Source organism: Parus major, chromosome 3 (genome assembly GCF_001522545.3).
Source record: "Parus major isolate Abel chromosome 3, Parus_major1.1, whole genome shotgun sequence".
In the NCBI taxonomy this organism is placed as follows: domain Eukaryota; kingdom Metazoa; phylum Chordata; class Aves; order Passeriformes; family Paridae; genus Parus; species Parus major.
In genome coordinates, this window is record NC_031770.1 from 48,506,336 (window position 1) to 48,531,342 (window position 25,007).

The 25,007-nt window shown below is 37.4% G+C and overlaps 1 protein-coding gene across 5 annotated transcripts in view; it reads right to left on the minus strand.

Annotated features, from left to right (window-relative positions):
• Positions 1-5,663: 5,663 nt before the first annotated feature.
• Positions 5,664-25,007, minus strand: part of UTRN (utrophin) — a 339,710-nt gene continuing 320,366 nt past the window's right edge. For all 5 annotated transcript variants that reach the window (XM_015621645.2, XM_015621646.1, XM_015621643.1 and 2 more), the window contains 6 exons: positions 19,534-19,692; positions 18,914-19,157; positions 12,633-12,741; positions 11,112-11,198; positions 8,432-8,454; positions 5,664-7,795 (listed from right to left, as the gene is read on the minus strand). In XM_015621645.2, the coding sequence (XP_015477131.1) occupies positions 7,787-7,795; positions 8,432-8,454; positions 11,112-11,198; positions 12,633-12,741; positions 18,914-19,157; positions 19,534-19,692 (631 nt within the window). In that variant the 3' untranslated portion in view covers positions 5,664-7,786. The remainder of the gene's footprint in view (positions 7,796-8,431; positions 8,455-11,111; positions 11,199-12,632; positions 12,742-18,913; positions 19,158-19,533; positions 19,693-25,007) is intronic.

Consider the following 25,007-nt stretch of genomic DNA (forward strand, 5'->3'; position numbering starts at 1 on the left):
GGGGCTTTTCCCCTTCCCGGGCTGAGCCGGGCTGGGTCTGCTGCCGTCCCCGGGCAGGAGATGGAGCCTGAGGGGCTTTTCCCCTTCCCGGGCTGGGCTGGGCCTGCTGCCGTGGTCCCCGGGCAGGAGATGGAGCCTGCGGGGCTTTTCCCTTTCCTGGGCTGGGCTGGGCCTGCTGCCGTCCCCGGGCAGGAGATGGAGCCTGAGGGGCTCCCCCCAGCCCCAGGCCGGGCCGGGCTGGGCTCTCCCGGGAAGCTTTTGGGGTGGCTGAAGCTTTTCCCAAGGGGGCACCCCCAGCTCTGGGCACTGCCGAGCTGAAACCCAGCACCCTGAGTACCTGCTGTGGCTTGAGCCAGATTTTGACACTTTCACTACCCAGATGAGACCTGCAGATTTAATCCTTCTTCCAAGAGAGGAAGAGGGAGTGATCAACATGTAGAGAGACAACATAAACAGTAAAAGTTAGTGGAGGAAGGAATTAAGCCTCACATGGGAAGAAAATAAGGAGATGCCATAATTAGCTGAAATAGTCTTTTGTTAAAGCTATGGAGATTGACAATAATGTTCTGAAAAAACTCCTTTAATTCATGAAAAGGTATTTTGAGGGGAATGAAGTATTTCAAAGTGTAAATCTGAGCAAAAGTAACTCATTGATAAAGCTGAGCAAATTGTGAAGTAGTTGTGATCCTATGAGATGCTGGAACAAAAACAGAGAAGTGAGAGTTGCTGAAGACTTGTGGCTCCTAAGAGGAAAAGAGAAAACTTCTGTTCCTAGAGATGATCACAGAGACAGATGAAGAGAACTTTTGCCTTTTAATAGCTCATCCTTAAAATGACACCCCTTAAATTCATAACCCATGAACACACCTCAGAGTAGTGTGAAATGGGAAGAAAACACTGATGGCAGAGTTTTCCGGGTGGCTGGCATCAGAAAAATAGAAAACCATGAAAAAAAACGGTTTTCTTATGAAAAACTCTCTATAAGATGACAAAAGAGAACTTCTTTTTCTCTACGAAGACCGATGAAAAGACTATTATATAGTTGAGACTGCTTTAACCACCAAGTTTTGTCTCTATGTTGTCAATTAGACAAGAGAATAGTTGGGTGGTGGGGAAAAAGGGTTTCTGGAGGTTTTATTCTGATTTCTTATCCTTGTAATTTTGTTAATAAACTTTCTTTACTCCTTTTAAGTCTGTTGTATCCTTCTCCTAATCCATATCTCAGAGCAAGAAATGAGTAAGTTTTTTAGTAATTTTTTATCTAGTGCTTTAAAACCATGACAGCAACAGACTGACAAATACCGTTTGTCTATCAAGTCTGGCTAGTATTTCATAATAAACTCAACTGTTACTCTGATCGTTTACTGTCATTTCACTGGTTTTACTTTTCAGCCTACAAGCATCATCTTTGCAGGAACTGGGATTTAGGGGATGAAATAACATTGTTATTCTGCTCATGTTTCAGCCACTCAGGTTTTCTGTTTGTTCATGTCTGTATTTTAATAGAGAATTGATAAGAGCTGTAATTATAGTCTGTTGAAAGCAAGTAGGTCAGAGCCACACTTTCCATTCCAAAGGGGCTACTGGCACTGGAGAGAAAGAAATACAGCTGGATGTTTTTAGTTGTCTGGGTGTTGCTGCCATTCATTAGACTTCTCACAACTGCTCACTAAAATACTTTCAGAGATACTAAACAAAAGCAGCCAAAGCATCTGTGTTTAAAAGGTCCTCTACTCATGTATGGGCATTCTCTGGCAAAAGATTTTTTCGGGACATCATGCAAGGATTATGCTAACTGGTGAGGGAAAATTTCTTAGAGCATACTGGTGACAATTTCTTCGTGTAAATGACTGAGAACCTGGTGAGAGGAAAGATCTTACTGGACCTCCTGTTCACAAAGAAAGAATGGGAAAGGGATGTGAAGGTTAAAGGTTGCTGCAGCTACAGTGACCATGAGATGACAGTGCTCAGGATTCCAAAGGGATTAAGGCAAAAAGCAGGATCACCTCCCTGGGTCTCAGGAGAGCAGGCTTCAGTCCATTTGGAAACCAAGAAGAATTCAGATATACCCCCCAGTTCAGCAGGGATAGGGTTAGGAAAGTCAAGACCTGATATGGGATGCAAAAGGTGTAAAGAATCAGTTTGATGTCTACAGCAGCAGAAAAAAAGCATGCTGGGAAAAACATGAGCCCACTGGTGAAGAGGACCTGGTGACAAAGGGCCAGGAATGTCTGAGATACTGAATCCTTTCTTTCATCTCAGTCTTTACTAGTAAGACTGGCCATAAGTGTCTGGAGCAAGGGAGATGTCCTCCTCCTTGCTGAAGATTCAGGTTAGGGATCACTGAAGCAAACTGGATGCACTGAACAAACTGCCCATGGGATATGTTGGGACATACCCAGGAGTGCTGTGAGAAGTGGCTGATACCATTGCAAGACTGCTCTTAATTACCTTTGGAAGGCCATGGGAAACAGAAGAAGATCCTGAGTACTGGAAGAACGTAAATATCACTTTGATCTTCAAGAAAGAGGATCTAGGTAATCCTTAACTTTCCTTACTTCTGTTTGCATTTAAATTAGTGATGTGGTTTGTCAGTGGCAGTTTCTATTGTATCTTCTGTCTGTTCTCATATTTATTAAGAGATGTATTATGGTATACAACTTCATTCATGGGTTAGGTGAGTGATCTCTCCTGTCCTTAGCTCAGCTCATGAACTTTAATTGTATTTTCTCTCCCAGGTCCAGATGAGGAAGGGAGTGATAGAGCAGCTTTGGTAGGCACCAGGGATCCAGCCAGGGTCAGCCCACCTCAGTCAGAAAACCAGACATTTTCAGTGTTTATCTGACTGCATAAAGAGTGTTGCTAACAAGAGCATGAATAGTTAATCTGTAAATACAATTTAGAGACGACAATGAGAGAGGACAGATAGCAAAGCATAGATGCTGAAGTGGTGTGTGAGGTTTTTTTAAGTTTTTTCTCCTGTCCAATTATTTCAAGACTAGCACAGCTAGTAATTCTATGCAGCTCTCCTGGATCCTACTTTTAATAAGCATACTAACAGAGCAGGTTTCAATTTAAATGATACCTTTATGTTGGCTGTGCCAGTTTTTTTCAGTGCTGAGATGCCTGAGAAAATGAGCTGAGCAAGCCCACTCCTGGTGTCTCAGAGGTGTTTAGAAAAGCTGATGAAAACACTACCTACCCCTTCTGAAGGTAGCTGCTGCACTTGCATGCAGCAAGTCTTCTTTCTTATGTATTAATTTAAGTGGTAAGGACTGTACTTTTTGCTGGTACATGATGAAAATGGCACTAAAGACAGAAGATATGTTCCCAAAGCTATGTGAGCCAAGAATGATTTCACCTTTTCTATGCTCAAGAACATTGTTTGAGGAACACAGCAGCTGATGACTACTGAGAGGCTTTTTTTGCTTCTAAGATGCACGAGATCTCTTCCTGCTCAAATATTATTTTCCCCTCTAAAAGTTGTTTAGTTTTTTTTTCATACCCCACTGTTACTAATTTACACCTTGCCAGGATTTATAAGACTGATTTTATTGCTGCCGTTGTGGGAAAAGAATTCTCAGCCATATGGCATGACATCTTCATTTCTGTGTGACAGGAGACAGAATCCATTTTTCAGTTTTGCAGTGCTACAGAAAAAAATGCCTTCATGAAGGCTTTTCTTAGGGAAACTTCATATTTTGGTCTTCTGCATAAATCCAAAACTTGCCCATTACAGTAATATATTTTTAATTTGGCTGAACTTAAGTTTGTTTTTTAAATTTTGTCATGTGGTGGGCTTTTGGGGGTTGTTCTTTGTTCATTGGTTGTGTTGTTGGTGGCTTTTTCCCAACTGTAGAACTAACAGAAGAGAGGACAGAACCCCTGACCCAAAACAGGGAGGTGCCACAGATTCTCATGTGCATACTGATGGTCTGTGTCCAGTATTTCTGACTTAGCAGGGCTGGTGTCTCATAATCTAACTATTGTGGTTTTGAACATGTGAGGAGCTTTCTCTTGGTCCAAAAAGAAATAATACCACCCGTACCAAGATGATTGTTTCACTGTGAAAGTTCCCCTGAAGATGAAGCCCCAATAGCAGAAGGATTTCTGCCCTCTGATTTTAATTAGATGCATCAATGTTGCATCTTCTCAGAAAAAACAAACTGACATGTTGATAATACAGCTTAAGGGTGTTTTCTAATGAGAATGTAAACTGATGTGCTATCAACCAATCCATCCATTCTGGGCTGTGCAGGAGGTGTCCCTCCTGATGTTTTGCATAGATGCATATTTTGGACTGAGTCATAATCCTTCTCATGAGAAGTATCAGGTTGGCTTTATTTGGCCTGAGAGAATAACAGCACAAGAGGCTGGTTAGTGCTTAAAGATAAAGGTTGGGTGAAGGGAGGAAGTGCTCACCATTGCACTGTGCATGGAGGACCAGAGGTGGCCACACTGTCCCCAACACCCTTGAGACAAGCCCTGTGGCTGGTGAGAAGTGGGTGCCATTCTGTTCCCTCTGTCAAGGGCCAGGACCTTTGTGGCACAGCACTGAAGGATGATTTTCAAGCTGAGTATCTTCCTTACAGGTGGCAGCATCACAAAACTCTGGCACCTGCTACCTTGGCAATTGAAGTACAGAGGATACACCTTGTGGATAGAAGCACTTTCATAAATTATCCCCAAAGTCAGGCCCTTTTACTGATCCATACCCCTCTCTTCTGCTGCCTCCTACTCTACAAACATATAACTAAAATGTTTACTTTTTTTTAAATTATAGGTTGTGTGGTTTAATACATGCTTTAATCTAGTATTCTCTTCCTCTTAAGACACATTTATTGTTCTAAATACAGACCTTAATTTGACCTGGTATGTTACTATTTCTGTAGTTAAATTCATTGCTAACTGCTAAATCCCTTAATTAATGATATTTCCCTACAACTTATTTGTTAGCCATCCTTTCACAAACTGAGGGAATAGGTCATCACTTTAACAAATGTCAAACATAAGTGTCAGAGTTAAAAGAAAAACAACTAACAAAACCAAACAAGTAAATGTTAAACCAGTGCTAACTGTTATGATAAGGAAACAGAATTGTCAGGGCTTTGGACTTTTTCTTTTTTTTTTAAGAAGTGTAGCAATTCTAACACAGTCATTAACATCATTTGCATTAATGCAAATACCTAAAACCAGCAGAAGGTTGAAAATATACTTTCTGACTGAATACCTAATGCTGTGGTTCAGCTGAGCATGTTGACTGAAAGCCACCAAAAACCTGAAGACTAATTTACAGTTCTCCTATTTGACACAGCTTCATGCATTATTGCTGTTCTGTAATACATATACAGAACATTTAAAAAGAAAAAGCAGTATGCTTCTCAGTGATCAGATTTACTATCTGTCATGAAACTGAGAAGGATTCCAGACTAAAATCATTAAGGATGGAAAACTGGAGAAAATATGCAAGATTTATGGAGAAAAAAACCAAATGCTTAGTCTCATTTATATAAACTCAAATCACACAGAGAAAAAGCTACAACATAGAAATTGACTATCATAGCTTGCTCATGTTAATCTTCAGAATGAAATTTTCAGCATTTAGCAAAGAGAAGATGGCTAAATTTTGGCAGTTTTGGAAGAACTCCATACTTTTTCTCATATTACTGCAATATATTTCTTTTATTTATTGTCTCAGAGGAAGAATGTTACAATGTAGTGTTTGAAGCAGCATTTACTTGGCAGCAGAGGACAAGGGATGCATACAAACACAGGCAGAAAAACAACTTTATACATAACCTCATATTCAGAACAAAAATAAAACCCACCAAATTCACTACTGATTTCTTTTTATACTTATGTTGGGAATATTTTTAAAGATTCTTTGCCTAGAGAATTATGTAGCTTGATAAAAGCCAAGTACTTTGCAGAGAACAGAATATAAAGCTATTTCCAATACTACTTATGAAGATAGGTCTGAGGTAGAAAGGTGGTCATGGCTTTCCTCTTCTGTAAAATCTGGGGTTTTTTCTTCTCAGAAAAACTACATTACATTTTAATAGGAGCCAGCATCTTCTTGTCTCACCTTGACAACTTTGCTCCACTTGCTCAAGACTAACACTTAGCATTACTACAGTGTTTTTCAGACACTAAGTCCTACATCACCTCTGAGAGGTAAAAGCACTATCACCCCCATTTTACAGATTGGAAAACAGAGGCAGAGTGGTTAAATAACTTGCCAAAGGGGTCAGAAAGAACTGGCACTGGTGCCAACAGTAGAAGGTGGTCAACACTGTGCCTGAATCACTCCTTGAGCAGCAGCAGTTCAGGAGTAAATACTGTGGGTGCAGGACAGTCTGGCTGGCAAAACTTCACAAAACCACTGGAAATTCCTGACCTGCTCTTTTAATGTCCCCTAGCATTTTTGAACAGCAGTAGAGAATTTTACACCTCTTTCAATACTATTTTAAGTTTGTTTTTTTCCTTCAGTGATAATTAAGAACAACACAGCTTTTTTTTCTCTTTACTATACATGAAAGATATTGCATGCAGTTTTACCAATTAAAGGTATGTTCTAGAATTAAAGCAAGTGTTCATGCAGCATTGTAAACTGTGAAGGAAGTAAAATCTCTTATGATAATCTTTAAACTACAGATCAGCTGATCAGTGCCATAACTTGCCCATAATTATCAAAAGTACATAAATAAATTATTTCAAAGATAAGGATGATCTGCAAGATTACAATGCCAAATGATAACATCTAAGTGCACTGCAGTTCTGGAGGAAGTTTTGTTGCTAATAGTATTGGAAAGGGCTTTCTAGTTGTCTCTTCATTTCCAAGAGGCAGACAAAAGAAAGGAATCTCACAGAAATGAGCTTTACTTCATAGACTGTAAATTCCAAAACTTGAAGCAAGTTTGGCCCAGCAGGGAACAGCAAAGCTTTGTCTCTGAACAAAGTTGGGAAAGATTACATTAACTTAGAGGATAGCTTAAGTTGGTTTTAGTAAGAACCAAGTCCTCTTTTTAGCTATCTCCTGATTCAAAGTAAAGTAAGGCTTAATAAAAATAATCCTCCAAATGGAGTGTTGGCTGGAAATAATGAAAAGAAAGTTAAAAATACCGCTTAGGTACATAAGAATACTACTTATGACTTGAAATGAGAGTTTACCTTGTTTAACTGAATTAAAATATTGTATCTTGCACCCAATATTGTTAACCAGTAACAATAATACAGATTATGGGAACTTCATATGCCAATGCTGAAAATAATGCAAGGATATTCTGAAATCTGTGTGGTCAGATGGTTAGCATATAAATAATCAGTATAGAATATTACATGTGTGAGAATATAACTAAGAGTATTTTACAATGCAAAAGCAAAGAGCTGAAAGGAATGTATAAATGTAACGTTTTGCTCCAAACTCCTTATGCAGTTCTCTTTACGATTATCAAAAAGAATGTATATAAAGCCCCTGCCCCTTTTCCCCTGGCTGTATATTTATACAAATCAGTGACAAATATTCCACTGCTTGTTAATTTACAGTTGCATAGAAAGGGAAGAAGAAAAAAAAAAAAAAAAAAAAAAAGAAGGTACTATAAAAACAATATCCTCGTCTTTGGGTATTCAGTGTTGTACTGTTTCAAGTAGAACACGCGGTCGGAGCGCACGGCGTGTCCCGGGGTCCCGTGCAGGTTTGTGATGAGGCGGAACGCGCGGCCGGCAGCTTGCAGAACAGGGCTGTGCTGCACGCCAGGAAGCACTGGCTGACATCCCAATGAACACTTCACATGGCCTGTCGTGGTGAGGAACAACATCAGTACCACGTGTTGGCACACACGCAAACTTCTCACTGCTCTGGGCCCAGTCAGCTCAGGACTGTGACGTCATCTTACAAAAGCCATGTTTAAAAATTTACATGTACTGGCCTGAGACTCAGCAAGTAACTGAGGCATACAGTTAAAAGAAATCCAACTTTACAATATTGCAGTCCTTGAAGTGGTTGCCTATTCAGCACAGACAGCTTAATCTGGTGCCTAAGGTGCTGTGTGGCTCCTGATCGTTGTGCACAGTGCGCACAGCTCCTGATGGTGAAGCTGTGGGCACCAGGACACAAGGACATATGGACATATTCTTTGCAAGAACCAGCTTTGATCTTGCAAGCTGATGCTCACTTGAAGCTAATTGGTCCAAATAAATGCAAGCTGGTTCCATGTGGAACCTACAGAACCTGTGGCAGTGCCTGAACTAGTAGAAATTGTCTATTACCTATGATATTCTGGAATCTGGCATTTCTGTTGTATCAGTCTAGCTCTCAAATAGATCTCTAGAAAAAAACAGAGACAAAACCACCCCATCCCCTTTGCTTTAATGGAACTTTTCACTGGCTTTGTTTCCAATGCCTACACAAGTATGTAAACATGTCTCATACCTGTGGTCTGCCACTGAAACTTGCTGCAAATAGAAAAAAAAAGAAAAAAAAGGGTTAGAAATTTACATGATTCTGCATCTTGACAGTTTAAAAACGAAGTTATTATTAGGAAAATACATACTACAGAAGAAAAAAAAAGACTTATCTTTAAAAGACTAAACATTTAATTAGAAATGTGTTCTAGCGATTTAATTCTTCACAAACTTACTTTTAATAATTTTATAGCATTATAATGATACAGCTAATAAGAATTGTTTCACTTTCATGATTTGTAGCCACAGAAACCCCTGAGTGTTGTATTACAGTAGCATCTGTTTAAAATTCACTGTTCTGGGCATCACTGAGATGCACAGACAAGACTTCTGCAGTGTTGTACACCTGCCTACTTCTGAGGACCAATGACATAAACAAGGAAGGAAAAGGGGGCATTATATCCATGATCAGTGGATCTCCAGGACAAAAAAAACCAAAACCAAACAATAAACCACAAAACAACTAAAACCACCATTGAAGGCATTGTTGGCCTTACTATATAAATAATTGCTTCATAGAGGATATTTGATATAAATACACAGATTTCAAGATGAATTATAACCTGAAATCCATAAAAAAAATAAAACAAGTAAGACAACTATCTCTGTTAAACAGTCAAAATGGGATAAAAATTATCTGCATAAGGATCAGATACTATTAACCCCTTCATAGAGGTTTTGGCCATGGCAGAAGAAACAAGTAAAGAAGAGGGTGAAGTTTTCTACTACTTGGTTTTTGTTTTGTTAATAATTGGACATGAGATGTTTCATATGAAGGCAGTTTTGATAAAATTGAGTTTGGGTATAATAAAGAGGTTAAGGATGTTATTTTTTAAGGTTAGGAATACCGTGCTAGAGAGTCCATGGAATTTACATAATTTGAAGTCTTACAGAACAGATTTGACAACTGTCTGGCCAGGAAGAGAGATCCCTCTCCAATGGCCACAGGAAAAAGTGATGGACTTAATGACAGACAGTATCTGTCTTCCTTAGCAAAACTCAGAGTGTAATGCACTTTGTTGGAAAGAGCAGACTAATAATCCTCATTCCAGGCTTCTAAAACATTTAAGATATGAACCTGACAGTCAAAAAAAATTTACTCCCAAGTAAAAGATGTTATAGAGTGACTGAATGAGAGCAAACGTAAGTAGTACTTACTAATTGGGGCAAGGTGGTTTAGCCTGACAACAGGGAAAAAAATCACATGAAATTTGCCTTCTTTTAATCTTAAATGCTCAGATAGACTTCATAATATGCATGGGCCATGGTTTCCATTAGCAGTATTCTCCTGTCTCATTCAAGGTGTTTGTTCATGGAATCAGAGAATTTTTTTTCTGTTTTACAGTCCTGGAGAACAGCCAGCATGACCAATGCAATTTACTTTAAATTGATTTGGGCCAAATGACCATGTAGCTGTATAGTAATTATAGCAAGACAGTAATTTGCAAAACCAAGAACAAATGCTTGAGTTGCACCTTATATTGATTTGTATACACACACCCTCAAGGTGTGCTGAGCAGCTGCACTAGATGTTGACTTCAAATGAGATGCTCCTTAGAATGAAATCCTTAATTTGCAGAACAAGGGGCTCTGAATTGTTGAACTCATCAAAAATCAAAAAAGACAGCTGAAACAAGACCTTTTTACTAGAGTACAATTTTCTTTTAAAAACATGCAAGGTGCACCTTATGTGATGTAGTTTGTCACAGCCAAACAATGTATGGTCAAGAGATAAAAGGGGTATTGTAACAGGGTTCACAGAGCTTTCAAAATAGCAGAGTTGTCTTGATGCTTCCAAAAGGACTGTGCATAAACAGCCACTCTCTGATCTTTGCCTTTTAAAACTGACCATTATTATTACATTTCATTTGAATTCTTTAACAGTTTTGAGAATATATCAAAGCTTTCACTACTGTTTTTCTAAGGCAAAAGAGCTGAAATATAGATATATAGAGGGAGACATGTATATACATATATGTATATGCATAAATGTATTTTACAAAACCCACCAAAATACATGAGACAGCTCCTCACATTTGCAAGTACAGAGACACTGGAATGAGGAGGAGGATCAGTGGAAATGTATGTCAGCTGATAAAAGACATGCATAGGAACAAGCTGGTTTTCCTTTTGTTCTCTCTTGAATAGACACTGAATAAAACATCAACTTCCAATGCATTTAAGCAGGGAAAAGTGTTATGTGCTGCATTCTCAGATGTCCTCTGGTCTATTTAATAGTTCAGTAATTAGTGTAAGGACTTTTTTTCCAAACTTTATTACAAAAACTGCATTCAGAAATTCTGAATCTACTTAATTCACTTAAGTTCCACAAAAGGTGTTTATCAGCAGCTAGTGAGATTCTAGATGTCCTTCTCCTTATGTAGGCACCACTGGAAATTCCACATTGAGCTACTGGCTTTTCTTATAGTGAATTGCTTCCACTTAAAACAAGAACATTTATCTACCTTCACAAATAGTGTCTGTTGAGGAATTTTAAGGGACAGAATTATATAGCTTGCATATTTACACAAGAAATATCCTCAGAGATATTTACTTTCCTAGTCAATACCACAAGAATGATTTTTTTTTTTCCAAAAGACCATCTCAAATTCAATATGATTCTCAGAGACATATTATGATGAACTTACAGCAGCAAGCTGGAAATGTGTTGTTGATTTGCTCCATAACATCTGTTAGATCTGTGTTGGTATCATGAGGTGGAACTAACAAGTCATCTGCAGATATTACAACAAAAACAGGAATTTTGTAACAAGAGGAGAAAAAAAAGGACAACAACATTCTAAAAGGCATTCTTAGCCAACCTTCCAGTTAAATACTCCTGTGTATTTCCAGGGAAAAGAGTGCCTGACGCCTTTGTACTGTGCAGGAACTATCATTGATAATTGCTAGCCTTGGGAGAGGACATGAAAGTTACATTATTGATTTGTTGTTGTATTAATTTCTCTTTTATTAAAACTTAACCATTGCATCCAGGATTTAACTAGAAGTTACCAGCACGGAACAGTATATAAAAATTCACAGTTAAAATAAATAAAATTACAAGATGACGGAATTAAACTCAGTAGCTACTCAATTAAAATTCTATTCCAATTGCAGATGATTTGTCATGTAACTTTCAGAGTGAATACACCATTTTTCCTCTGAAAAAATCCCAACATTTATCTTTTAAATGGTCTTTATTCAATATGCACCAGCCTTTTCAGTAGTGCTAAAATCCTCCTTGCCATGTCTTTGAAAAATGATGGTTAAATTTAGGCAAGAGAATGGTTAGGGAACATAACTGGCTGTGTTGTTGGCAGTTTTATTGGACAGCATCTTTTTACTGCATGAAATCAGACTCCAAGAAGTTCAATGTTTTTCCAGATAAAGTAAAAACATATGTTAATGCCAAATGAAAAATGTTCAGAATATTTTTCCCGTTTTCTACAGAAGCAAAATAATATTTAATCTATAACACATGGCTTAAAAAAAAACCAAAACAGGTGGAACTTGTACCTAAGATAATTTGAGAAAAATATTTTCCTTTTTTCCCTACTTTTGACCATTAAATGGTCTAGTTATTTCTGGTAACTTCTGGTGAAATTAATGAGTTCTGATGCTGGAGAATTTAAAATATTCTTTCAAGAGAGAAATCCCTTTATGTGCAAGAGCCTGTACCCATAAATATTGAATTATTCCTAAAGATGTGAACATTTTGGGAGTGGGAACATCAAAATACCAGGATAAGCAGAGGTTACACAAGAATTTTTAAAGCAGACAGCAAGTGTAGATTACATGATCTGGACATTTGGTCCTGTATCTGACAGGGGTCCATGCGTTTACTGTTGGACAAACAGCTCTTGGGCACTTCAGTCTGATGAAGTCTGGCTCCCCTTTCAGTGAGGATGCATTTGCCCAGTAAATTCAGTTGGTGAGAACAGATGGAACCAAGGAGTCTATCAACAAAAGTCTGTAATTCAGAGTCACGTGGATCCTTGGGACACTGCCACCCTTCACAAGTGTGAGGAAGCAACACCTCCAGCTGCACTGAGAAGCATTGCAAAAGATCTGCTCCTCTTGGTTTACAAATCTTTCCAGAAGGTGCCAACAAAGCTATCCAGTAGTCACCTATGGGCCCCCTAAGCACATTATCTGATGTGAACACTCACCTGTCTGATGGAACTGTGAGCCTGTGTCCTGCTCCAGCGGGAAGCCGAGGACAGAGTGCTGGGGTGAAGCACAGGGGGAGGCGCCATTGACCCGGGAATCTGACTCGGGCTACATTAAAGACAAGACACAGATTTATGTTACTTGTATCCTCATAATTTAATTGTAGGCTTGTATGCAGACATCTTGTTCCTTTCCTTTTTTATGTGCTCTTTCTTCTTTGTTCTCCAAACTACTGAAAGTTGGCTTAGGTCTATACAACTAATGAAGGGGAAAAAAACCATGAAAACCAATCAAGAACTTGTTAAAAGAAAATTTAGACTTAAGAACAGCTCTTACAAGACTCCAGGTGATGGTCTTGTTAAAAACAACGTTCTATTGTATCACAAAAACACAATGTAATGTACAACACACACAGTATACCAAGGTTCCCATTCCAGCTCTGCAGAAAGACTACACAATGGGATTATTTGGGTTGTATTGATTTGCAGGAGCATATACACACATACACACAAGACATTCAGCTAGGGGCCCATAAAAAGCTTTACAAGGATGACTAGGTATGCTTAGGAACAACTGTTCAATCTTGAACAGATTTGTAGAACTCCAGAATCAAATGAAGACTCAATACAGATTCAAAACAACTTCATTAAATCTAAAAAGTGGTAGCCAGGCATCACTCCTGCTGATGCTGCTTTTCAACCACGTGGAAGACAGAAAATTTGCAGGGATTAGACTATGTAAAAATCTGTGCTACATAGATTCCTGAAAATTATGAGAAATAACTTATATACTTTGAAAAAAAGCTTTTCTGGACTCTTAAATTCACTTCAAGAAACACTGAAATTGGTATTTCATTTAGCTGTAACCACGTGTATGTTTGAGGTTACATTTAAGTATACATACATGGATAGAAAATAAGAAAAGCCTATAGCAGTTCAGAAATATTGGAAAGGGCCTTATTCAGGCTTTTTCCCTTCTTTTCCTTCCTTCTTTTAAAAATTCCTTTGAGGAAGACACTAGTAATACAGTATTTGAGCTCTGGAAGTAATTGTTCTGAAAAAAAACAGAAATAAGGGAAATAATATTTATATCTGAGGTAGATGTAGCTGAAATTGTTGTTGCCATCACTAATCTTTTTAATAGCAAATCATGAAATTGCTTCTGAACAGCTTAAGAAGCATGTTATTTAAGTAAATCTATCAAAAGCAGATATTGAAGTAATACAGAAGATCATTGCTTTTAAGGTCCTTTTGAAACTGAGCAAGTACCTAGAATAGGTGTGAGACTTTTTGCAGAGCTAGAATCAGAACAGCTGTTGATTGGTACACAAGTTCGCTCCTTAGCACTTCACAGCCTTAACTGAAATACTCAATTTCTTGAGATAGCTTCCAACTTAACAATCTTCAGTAAAACTTCTCTAAATCTCATCTCTTTCAGCATAACAATACTAAAGGCCAGGTTTGACTAGAAGAATAAACCAGGAAATATTAGTCTGCATAGGAGACAAAGAAAAATGGAAATGTTTTCAAGCCAGAGAAAGATTTTACTGTCAAGACACTTCTATGAATAGTGAATTACTATCAATTAGTTAAGTAATTTGCTGCTCAGTATCAGGCTTCAATCCAGCTAAAGAGTCTAAGTAAAATAAGTGTGGTGATTTTAAGTTGGAGAAGCCTGGGATAATTTAACCCAGGCAATTCCATATTGCCAGGAACCACTGTCTAATATGTCAGAGCTGTAATGGTAAAGAGAAGAAGCAAATTCTCCAACTGTTAAGGGTCCCTTCAATACAGAACAACAAAACTAACTCCAGCAGTGGAGTCACTCCTTGCCCACCCCACAAACAGATGAACAGAGAGAATGTGAATTGTACAAAATGCAAACTTGCACCTGGAGTAAATCTCTGGCTCTGGTGCTGTTCAGGCAGCAACTTTGAATAAATTGTGCACAGATGAATGATGGTGAACGAGAAGATCTGTGCTGGACATATAAAATTGCAGCATAGCAACACATAGGCTCAGTCAAGGATAGTGAGGCACTGCAAAGTCAACAGTTCAAGCTGATAGATAGAAATTAAATGCCTACAAACTCAGGTGGTGAGTCAGTCTACGTACCACTTCTGTTGTGATAAAAGAACACTGCAGAGCACAAGGACTATCAGTGAATAAAAAGAGAAAGCAAAACATACTTGGAATACATTGATGTACTATATATTTATTGCTCTAGCAGTCAGAATGAAATATTGCAGGTGGATTGAAAAACAAGTCAAAACCTGCAAAACCACCATCTTCTAATTAGATGGCATTGCCTGATTACTTCATTTTCATTTAAATATACTGATAAATGTTATACTGTGTAGTTCTAGTGACTGCAATAAAAAAAACCAAAAAAAACCAAACCCAACTCTTCTTCCAAATTAAGGACAATATTGTTAAGCAGCTGAAGAGTGGGGCTTGGGGCAGAAAGTGAAGGTTTGTAGTAGCGGTGTTATTGCCTTGATATAATACTCAGATACTGGAAAATGTTAAGTGCAAACCAGTTGAAGATATAGATATATCAGCATATATTTATATGACTTAACAATTTTATTGTTAGAGAACTTGAGAAAAATAATAGTAGAAAATCACATTCTATTTGACTCCAATTATACAACACCTACAAAATATGAGCACTTCCATCTTAACCCACTTCAGGTGTCATGAAGTTCATGTATTCTTATTCAAAACAATGCAGCAGACAACCTTTAAGCCAGAAGACAAAAGTTCTAGGTATTATTATACACCTGCTGCTTCTTCTTGAAAGAAATAAAAGCACGGATACTGAGCATGTCTCTATAGAGATGTGGGGGAGGTTTCCAACTCCAGTCTCAGGGAGTTTTCAAACTTCTTTTTAGGTAAAACCAAGCAAGATATGAAGGGACAAATAAGTCCTTCTCCAGAAAGCTCTGAAATTGTGGTTTTGTTTCTGTATTACAGCAGTTTTAACAGCATTTCAAAGGAGATATTTAATTCAACCAGTTTTAATCTAGAGTGCCTTATTTCACTATGCCTCCTACTGGTGTCTTTCCCAAAGAAGAGCCTGTAGTGCTCTGTGGCTCAATGGATAGCTAAGGTATACCTGCTCTTCCCTTGACTTCTGCTACTTTTGGTAAAAAACAAAACCTCAGTGTCCCCAATCTGAATCACAAGAAGCCTCAAAAATGCTGATTTTACTACCACATTCATTACAGGTGTTTCTTCTTGCTCCAGAGTTTATGCTACAAAAGAAGCCAACTTTCCTGCACTTTTCTGATAAAGCTCCTCTGTTTTCAGCTGGAGAGGGAGTTGCAGCCCCTGTTTACTCTCTGTCTGATCATACAGCTGTTGACAGATGATTTTAGCTCCCACTAACTTCAATATCAAATTCAAATGAAGCCTCTATTCAGTATCTCAGATAAAACAGAGAGAAATCCAAACAGACTTTAAATGCCCTTCATATAGGTCTCACTTTGACTTTGCAAATGCAGTATCTATAGAGGTTGAAGAAAGAAAAATGAGAATGGATTCTTTGGTTTTTCTCTGTCTGATTAACATGCTGATATCAAAGCTGTCACATGCCAGTTCTGTTTCACCTTCCTTTTTGGCACCCTAATCAATCAGGCAGACAAAAATGACAACATTCTGTGACAGCTACCAATCCTTTGGGCTTGCTAAAATAAAAATAGTAGGCTAACCTCAGAATTGTGACCTGAAGTAGACAAATGTGCAGTGAGGATGCATGCATATTTCTGCTAAAGGTGCTCTCTTAAGAATGTCCTAGAATGCTCTTATCTAGATAAAGCAGTTCCTACATGAAAGTTTCTAAATTTCATTAACTCTCTATCCCAATACTTGTGTGTAGACAGACTCACTCCAATCTTTCGGTGAAAAAAAAGTCCCAGTATTTTATACTCAGTGGTATAAAACACCAGTCAGGAGGCTACTGAAGAAGAGGAATGGGGTAACTTGCTGTTGACAGAATAGATAAACAGAGATGGCATGAAATGCCATCCATGGCAAAAATATTGCTGTGAAACACTTGTGTCCTTAATACTAGTAATTATACTGTTGTTATATATTTTGAGATTGGGACTTATGAGTATCTTTCTTGCAAGTCATCCATCTTATTAATAAGAAAAGGTATTCCTTCTATCCACTGGGACAGCCAGTAAAAGTGAAATATATGAATAAATATAAATAGGCTTCCAGTAAAGTCCTTCCCCAAGCAGTGAAAGAGATAAACACTGTCCTAAAAAGTAGTGGCCAAGCTGATGGAACAACAAACATGCTGAAGAGTGGTCATTCTTTTCAGAAAGGGGGCAATAAAGGAAATCAGTGCTACTTTATAATTCTATCAATGTCAAAATAAATTTCAAAGAATGTTACTAAAAATTTAAATTATTTATAACTTCTGAATCCCTGTCAGGGGAGTAGCTTCAGCGTTCTGGAAATCGCGCATAGAACATCCAGTAAATTAAGTAATGGTATGTATAGAAAGGCATATTAAAAGCCACAGATATGTATAATGCAGATCTTCTCATGTACTTGACTCTGTATGAGCCACTTTATTAAATGACAGAGGAGAAACAAAGACCTTAGGAAATTATACTTGGAACAATCAGAAGCACAGCATGACTCCCACAGAGACAGCACAATGCAGACAGAAAGCAAAGGAGCCACAGTATACAGTAAATGTGGTGTAAACAGTCAGAAATACTGAAAAAGATCACCTCTATTCTACTTTACTCTATCTGAACCCAAGAGCTGCAGAATGCCTAGAAAATTCCAAAGGCAGAAACTGTAAGAAAGAATTACTGTCCCTTCTCCCACCCATTTCATCACAACAAAAGCCTATATCCTAAAGGTGTTATTAAGAATAGTATAAGGATCCAAAAAAGGTTACAAAATTGTGAGATCATCCTCAGATACATTAGGGGAAAAAAAAAAAAGGGGGGGGGGGTTTAAGGAGTGAACAAGTTTCTGCTCTAAGCATTAAGGTGCAAGTGGCCATGGGCTTGGCAGAATTTCTGTCTTCTATTCAACCATGTTTCTTTGCAGATTTTGAACCACTCTTTGAAAGACCAAGTATTGACCATATATCCTAAGATCCTTACTTTATAAATTATTAACAGTGCACCAATTGCTATCTTTCCTGTGAAATATTACAGCTACTCAAATACTGATGAAAATGATAGAATAACAGTAGGAACAAAAAAACCTACTCTGCTAGAGGAGAGGAGAAGTAATTGAACAGATGCATCTAAATTCTATTCAGCCAAAACTGCCTAGAAAAATGACAAAGTCAACAAGTGAAACAAACAGCAAATACCTTAATCCCTGTAATGAGAGTCTACAGCAGGAACTTAGGCCATTTTAATACCTGGTTCATGCAGCCTGTTTCTTGGCTTAGTTAAATACTCTACTACATACAGCCGGTCATCTGACTCATGGAAGGCAGGAAACACTTGTCTTACTGTACTCTGACCCAAAATGTAATGATCAGTTAGAAGAAAACATTCATACAAATTTATCTTCATTACTCAAGCTTCCCCACATGACATAGTACAAACCTACCATCTCTAACAACACCTGGTATATGTTACTCCTGTTATTTCTGTAAGCCAGGTGTGTACATGCTGACTTCCAAAGCAATCAGTGTTTGTTCTGCCAATAAGGAAACCCTATGACCTCCACCAACTGAGAGTTGCTAAAAGGCTCTTCCCTCCAGCATTTGCTTGTGTGCAAGATCAGTTTGCTGTAGTGTATTGGTCTAAATATGCTACTCGAGAGGAACTGCATTTTCAATGTAATTAATTGCTCCCTTGTATTTCAGACATCTTTTGCCATCTGTCTCTGGCATGCTAAGGGAGGTTTGAGTGACTAATTGTGAAAGCAAATAAACATATTATTTAAGGAAAGTGTCTGGGAAAACAAGTCAAACGTGGGATGTGGCTGCCATCATTACTTGAAGTAGGGTATATATTTTCTTTGCATGCTTTTTAATTAATGAAAACCTATTGCTCTGTGTTATTCTCAGTGTTTTCTAAGTTCCCATGATCACTCCAGCACTTGCAATAATTTTCTGCTCATTTGACATTAACCTTGGTTTATATTAGAGAATAAGAAAAAATACCTCATTAGAAATTATTGATTGCAACAGACCAAGAGCTCATGGCGAAAATATCTGCAGTAAAATGCCAATGCCTTTGCTCCACCAAGAAATCCATTTTGCAGAAACAATATGGGACACAGTGTACAAGTACCTGCTCGAGCAGCTGCCGTAGCCGGTGAAGCTGAGACTCCAATTGTTTATTGTGATCCTCCAATATTTGCATCCTTGCTTCCAAGCGACCTTTATGTTGCCTCAGGAGTTTAGCTTCAGCAATGAGCTCAGCATCTTCAGAAGCATGCTGAGGTGACACAACAGAGTCAGGAGGTGATGCAAGAGGGTTTATTCCTCTCCGAAGATGTTGCTCCTTTAGCTGCTCATATTCTATCTGCAGACTCCTGCAATATGGAGAAGTGGAGGAGAATGACGACTTAATCAAGTAAATGAAAATAAAAGACTTCTTACATCAAACATTGTTAGCATCTCCAACTAACAACACAAACAGCTCAAAGACAATGTTTTGACTTGTGTTCTATGGGGGATCGAGAAAAAGGCAGTGAAGTAAAAGTGCAACTACTTTATTTCTTCACAGACATATCCCTCTTCTATCTAACAGAGCCTAGCTATGCACAACATATGCCTTGATTGTGGACTGTTTTTTGGGGTTTTTTTGCTAAAATCATGGCTTCTAGGTCCCTCATCTTCAACAGAGTACATGCATGGCTCGAACAGCAACAAAAGACAATTCAGACACCAGTAGGATGATTATGAAACCTTTGTTCTTCCTCAAGGTCAGCAATGATACGCTCCAACTCTCCCCGCTCTTCCTTCTCCACCGACTTGAGTATCTGAGCAGGACTCTGTGGCTGACTCACAGGTGACTCTCCTCCCAGCGTCTGACAGTACTGCTGGATAAGGGCATGCTCATCCTCTCTGAAACAGTAAAACAACACAGATAAAGACAGAGCAGTAAAACATTTATTATGTGAGCAAACATCTCTATCAAGTTGAGAGATTTGATTTGTTTATGGAAAAAGACTAAGAGAATTAAGCCTAAAAAGCATGCTGGAAGGAAACCATATAAACATATAATGCATAGGGAAAAAAAAGATTCATCAGTAAAGTAAAACATCAGTTTAGTTTAATCTATGCATAAAGAACAAATGCTGCTAGTGGTTTGAAAAGAAAGAGTGAAAACAAGAATCAGTCAGCAATCAAAGATTTTAAATATCTTAAAAATAAGTAAAACAAACAAGCATCTTCTAGATCCTTTTTTAAACAATATGTGACATTTGTGAAATTTTTAGGAGATAATTTTCGTGTTCTCAATTCAACTAATTTTATTAGAGATAAAAAAAAAGTCCCATTAAAATTAATGAAAAAAAGATACATTTTTCTCCTCTTATTTTGATATACACATACAATACCTTGAAATTCTGCATTGGTAATAGGTTTCCTTTTTAGAGATTCAGGGACAGAAATAAACTATAACAATGTCTTCCTCCTGACTCACATGAAATTACCTTCTGGTAAGGAGATACAGAAGTCCTGACACTTTCAATTATGCTTTAATACCCAAGTGAATTTGGTTTTGTATAGGTGTGCCTCACTTTCCAAGTTGCTGACTTTTCTCCATAAATTAAGTCAGATAGATAGAAAGTGAAAGATACCACATTCTTAAAACCAGTTTGCTTGCTTGGTTACTTCAAGAAGCATGAATCAACAACAGAAAAACAGATACTATTCATTTTTAAAGAGAGAAATTGCTACAGCAATATAAATGCTGAAGAAAATTCTCCTTAAATTATCTCCTTTAATTGACTGCAAACCAGATACTCACACATTATGATACCATGAAGTATTGGTACCAACTTTACCCTAAGGATCTCCTACAGTTAAAGCATGGCCAGAGCACAGTGACACCCATGGGCAGTATATACACACATATTCAGTTATTATTTAGAAAAGAGACTTTTCCACATTAAAAATATTTCATGTGCTAATTTTTTTCCTCCTACTGTTGGAAAGTGTCAGCTGTGAATTCTGCTATCCACTGGTTATGGAACAAAAAGTATCCTCAAGGATTGCCCTTGAAAACACATGCAAAAAATGAGAAGTTCATTATATGCAAAGTATTTATTTTCCAAATAAAAGTGTAATGGAGATTTTCCAGAGGCTTTTAAAAATATCCTGTCAGTCAATTTAACATCATTCATCACAGAATTTCCAAATGTATCATCTGATTTGAATAACAGTAAAACCAGTTATTTAGAAAAGTATACCCTGGAAGAAACAGAAGTTCTATGGACAAAAAGAGTCTATAAATAAATGCATGTAAAAGTAAAGCACATTAGGTGTCTTTCAGGCCATGCATATAGATCTGAGGTTTCCTCAGAAATAAGTTCAAACTCTTGGGACAAAAGGAGAAAATGCATGTGACAGGAACAGTTGTGTTATGACAGTCACATAAATACTGTTTGTGCAAAGAAAAACCTCATTTTATCCTTTTGAACCAAGATTTTTTGTTAGCTCAGGTATCAAAATCAATTTAAAACATCATCAGTATTAGAAACAAGACAAAATAGCCAAAGATTAAGTAAATCCTGATTCCTGGTGTGTCTTGGGAAAGTACTTCTATCATTTAGCAAAATGCTTTGGTTCTTATTGCACTGCTTAAGATAAAATTTGTACTGAAGACTAATCTCATGGTAGAATAACACCAAATTACTTCTTCACAAGGATAACTATTCACTAGCTACCAAAAGCTATCGGTTTTCCACTTTCCAAACCATCACTGAGACTTGAAAATTTAGGCTCATGCAATCAAAGAAATGTACATCAAGTAAGAACAGCTATGCCTGCTGAAAACAATCCAAACAAGAAAAAATATAGCCTGTGACAGTTCTGTCCACTGGATAAAAAACCTAATTATTGAGTTTTGCTTTTAAAAATGAGTAAAAAGTTTAAAGAAAATAATGTGCATTCGCTTATTTCTTAGCTGTCCTGGCTGTTGTCAGTATTACATTCATGAGAAGAAATGACAACATGCATCTTCCCTGCAAATGAATAAATTTAATAAATGTTTCATTAAATATATATATATATAGAGAGAGAGAGAGAGAGAGAGAGTTAAATTGAAGTTGCATGTGCGTTTAAGTCCTTAAAAGCAATAGTTACATCCAAGAATCCTAGCTGAAAGAAACAGAAAGAAGCAGAACAGTGCTTTTTCTCCCCCTTTACCTACAAAACAACAACAAAAAAAGCCTTTAACTGCTTTATCTTCTTCACTACTTGAGTGATCCCAGGGAAATTTATAATCACTATTGATTGTCATTAATACTTCACATCTACTTGAAACTAAGACAAAGGTGAGTGCAGGTAACAGAGTTTGGATCAGGTCCCAGTGCCATCATTAAAACCTCACTGTGCTTCTCTACCCACCAGTCACCCTGACAACAATACCTATCCCTTATAATGAAATTTTTACCAAAGTGAGGTAACCCCTCTGGGGGCTCCAAACTCTGCAGGGCACAGGTCTCCAAAAGGTGCAGAGCACCCTGTGACTGAAATGGCCACAGCAAGCCAAAAGTGCCGGCAATTCAATGTCACACCTTGGGCGAGCACAAAAACAGAGTTAAAGCAGGCAGGTGAGGGAACACAGCTTCATCTTCCAGGCTTCAAAACACTGTTTACATGGGAATTTAGGTGATACTGTGTGGCTACACATACAGCCTTTTGAGCAAGGGTGATGATGATGTCAGGAAATGTTCACTTGATCTAGTTTATTCTGGTTATTTTAATTAGGCATCAAAAAGCTGCTGTCTACATTCTGAAATGGTGAAATAGTTTATAAGCGAAATTTTAAACATCTAAACTGGATCGTTTTTAAAATAGGGCTCTGTAAAGCTGGATTTATTATATTTATTGCGATTTTTTATATCTGAGATTCTTTCAAGATATTGCATTAGGTGTAACCTCATTTTTTTTAATGAAACCTATAAATGTTTTAAAAAAGGAGTTTAAACAGTAAATGCTTATATACTCTTGACTGTGTTGTGATCCAGATTACATCAACACAGCTAAATACAGGTAATTATATATTTGGTCTCAAAGTTATTCAGTCCAGAAAAAACTTCATTTCCCATCTCTCCCACTGGTTTAGAGCCTCAAAAAGCCTCCTGGAGAGACTGTGAATATTGATTGCTCTTTTTTAGGCATCACACGTTGCAACTGACAGCACACTTTCTCACAGGCACTTGATAAAGGAAGTCTTCTGAAGCAAAAGTGTATTTCTACCACTAGTAGAAATAGTCATGTGTTTTATCTTTGGTTTGTCTTGCAAAATTACTAGTTTGAAAAAACACAGCCTTGAACCTGCACCAACAAACCTCATGACTGTAATTAGAATAGATTCATTAGTAGCACAGGAGTCCCAGGACAGGGCTTTAAATGACCTACAACATAAGGTCATTGATCTATGCCACGCAAAAGTTTTCATTTTAAGAATCTGGGACATTGTTCTGTAGATGTGGTAGGAGATGCCAATCAGAAATCAAAATAAAAGTATCTTGTAAAGTTTTATTGCTCACTCTTTCTTGGTGGTTGTTTTATTGAATAACCTGTGTGCTTTGAGAAATAACCAGAAGTACACAAAGTCCTTTGACAGCAGAGGCTGTAGCTCCTATTCTGCATTTCACCACAGTAAAAAGCAGCAAACAAGCTATCCCAGAAGGTCAGACTTGAAAGAAGTGCATCTCAGAGGAGAAGAACACCCCAACAAAGAAGCCCAGGGAAAACAGCTTTTGAAGTATCCTATTCTCTTTGTGGACATACATTTTCAAGATGTCTATTCCAAAACATGCATTTGTGCATAGAGAAAGCAAGAGGCAAATAAAGCTGCATATAACCTCCCTTTTATTTGACTATGCTGTAGAAAGAAAAATTCCTATTTCCTGACCATGACTTTTCATGGGTGATTTATTTTGTAATTATATCGGATTAAAAAAACTAATTGCTCAGTTGGATTTAAGATAGGAAGATGTAGCTATTTGTGAACTTACTTCCTTGGCAATTTTCATTTTTCCTGTAGTTCTCATATTAAGCACCATGGGTTCTAGTCCAAATAAAGTGTACCTTGACCTACTGATGCTATATAAGACATCCTAGAATAAGGATGAAAAAGGTACTCAAAAATACTTATTGTTTCTTCTTCTCTTAATTTTACCATCACATGAAACAAATTTCTTATTGTGACAAGATACCTTTTAACCACTTTATATCATGTCACAGGATTCAGTTACTACATACTGGGCCTCCAATTTGACTTGCATCACATTAAGTAGCAATGCCAAGTGAAAGTATCAATGGCCTTCATTTCTGAAACTGTTCCTGCTTCTGAACCTGAGTGCAGAGTTCCCTAACAAAGAAAATTTTAGGTATGTTCCAACTCTGCCTTAGGATAAGCATGAAATAGCATCAACAATGCTGTGGATGTGAAGATAACTGGTAGTAAAGGCACTAACCAGAAAACAGCTATTAAGCATCTGCATTTATTCTGAAAATATTTATACTATGCACAGTGCAATTCACTTTGGTATGGGCTGGATAGGATAGCTCAGACATTACAGGAATAGGAGAGTTACACTCTTGTCCTATTTCTCTAACAATTTTGTTTTTCATTCTACTACAACATGATTTCTCAAATTGTGAGGCATAGCTTTCTGTTAGGAAATGATTATTAATCATCCTTTCTTGTAAAGATTTAATTTTTTCCTTATGCTCATCTTCATTTGTGAGTAAGTCTGCTTTAAAGATAGAGATGATATTGCATTAATTAAAGCCAAATAAAATCCATCACAACATTCTAGCCTAAACATTTAGAACTGTCTAATGCAAAGAGAAGATGACATGAAAGGAAAATATTTTTATTCAATGTATTTGTACTAGAAAATTCATTCATGAGAGCATTAGAATGTTTTTTAAAAAGCTGGACATACTACAGTAGAGACTGTGCCTTTTTTTTTTGCTATCTACAACTATTTTTCTGATTAAGGAAAAGGCATTTTTTAATGAAATTCACATATCTTTTGAAAAGGGGAGGGTTAGCAAACCTTAGAGAGACAGAAGTCACAATGACATTCAAGAAAGCAGGTTAGTTAAAACCCAAGAATTATCTTTGATGATTGCTTTCTTAATCAAATGGCATATTGCAAAACATTCCTGAAAATAAACTCATTATGTTTAACTAA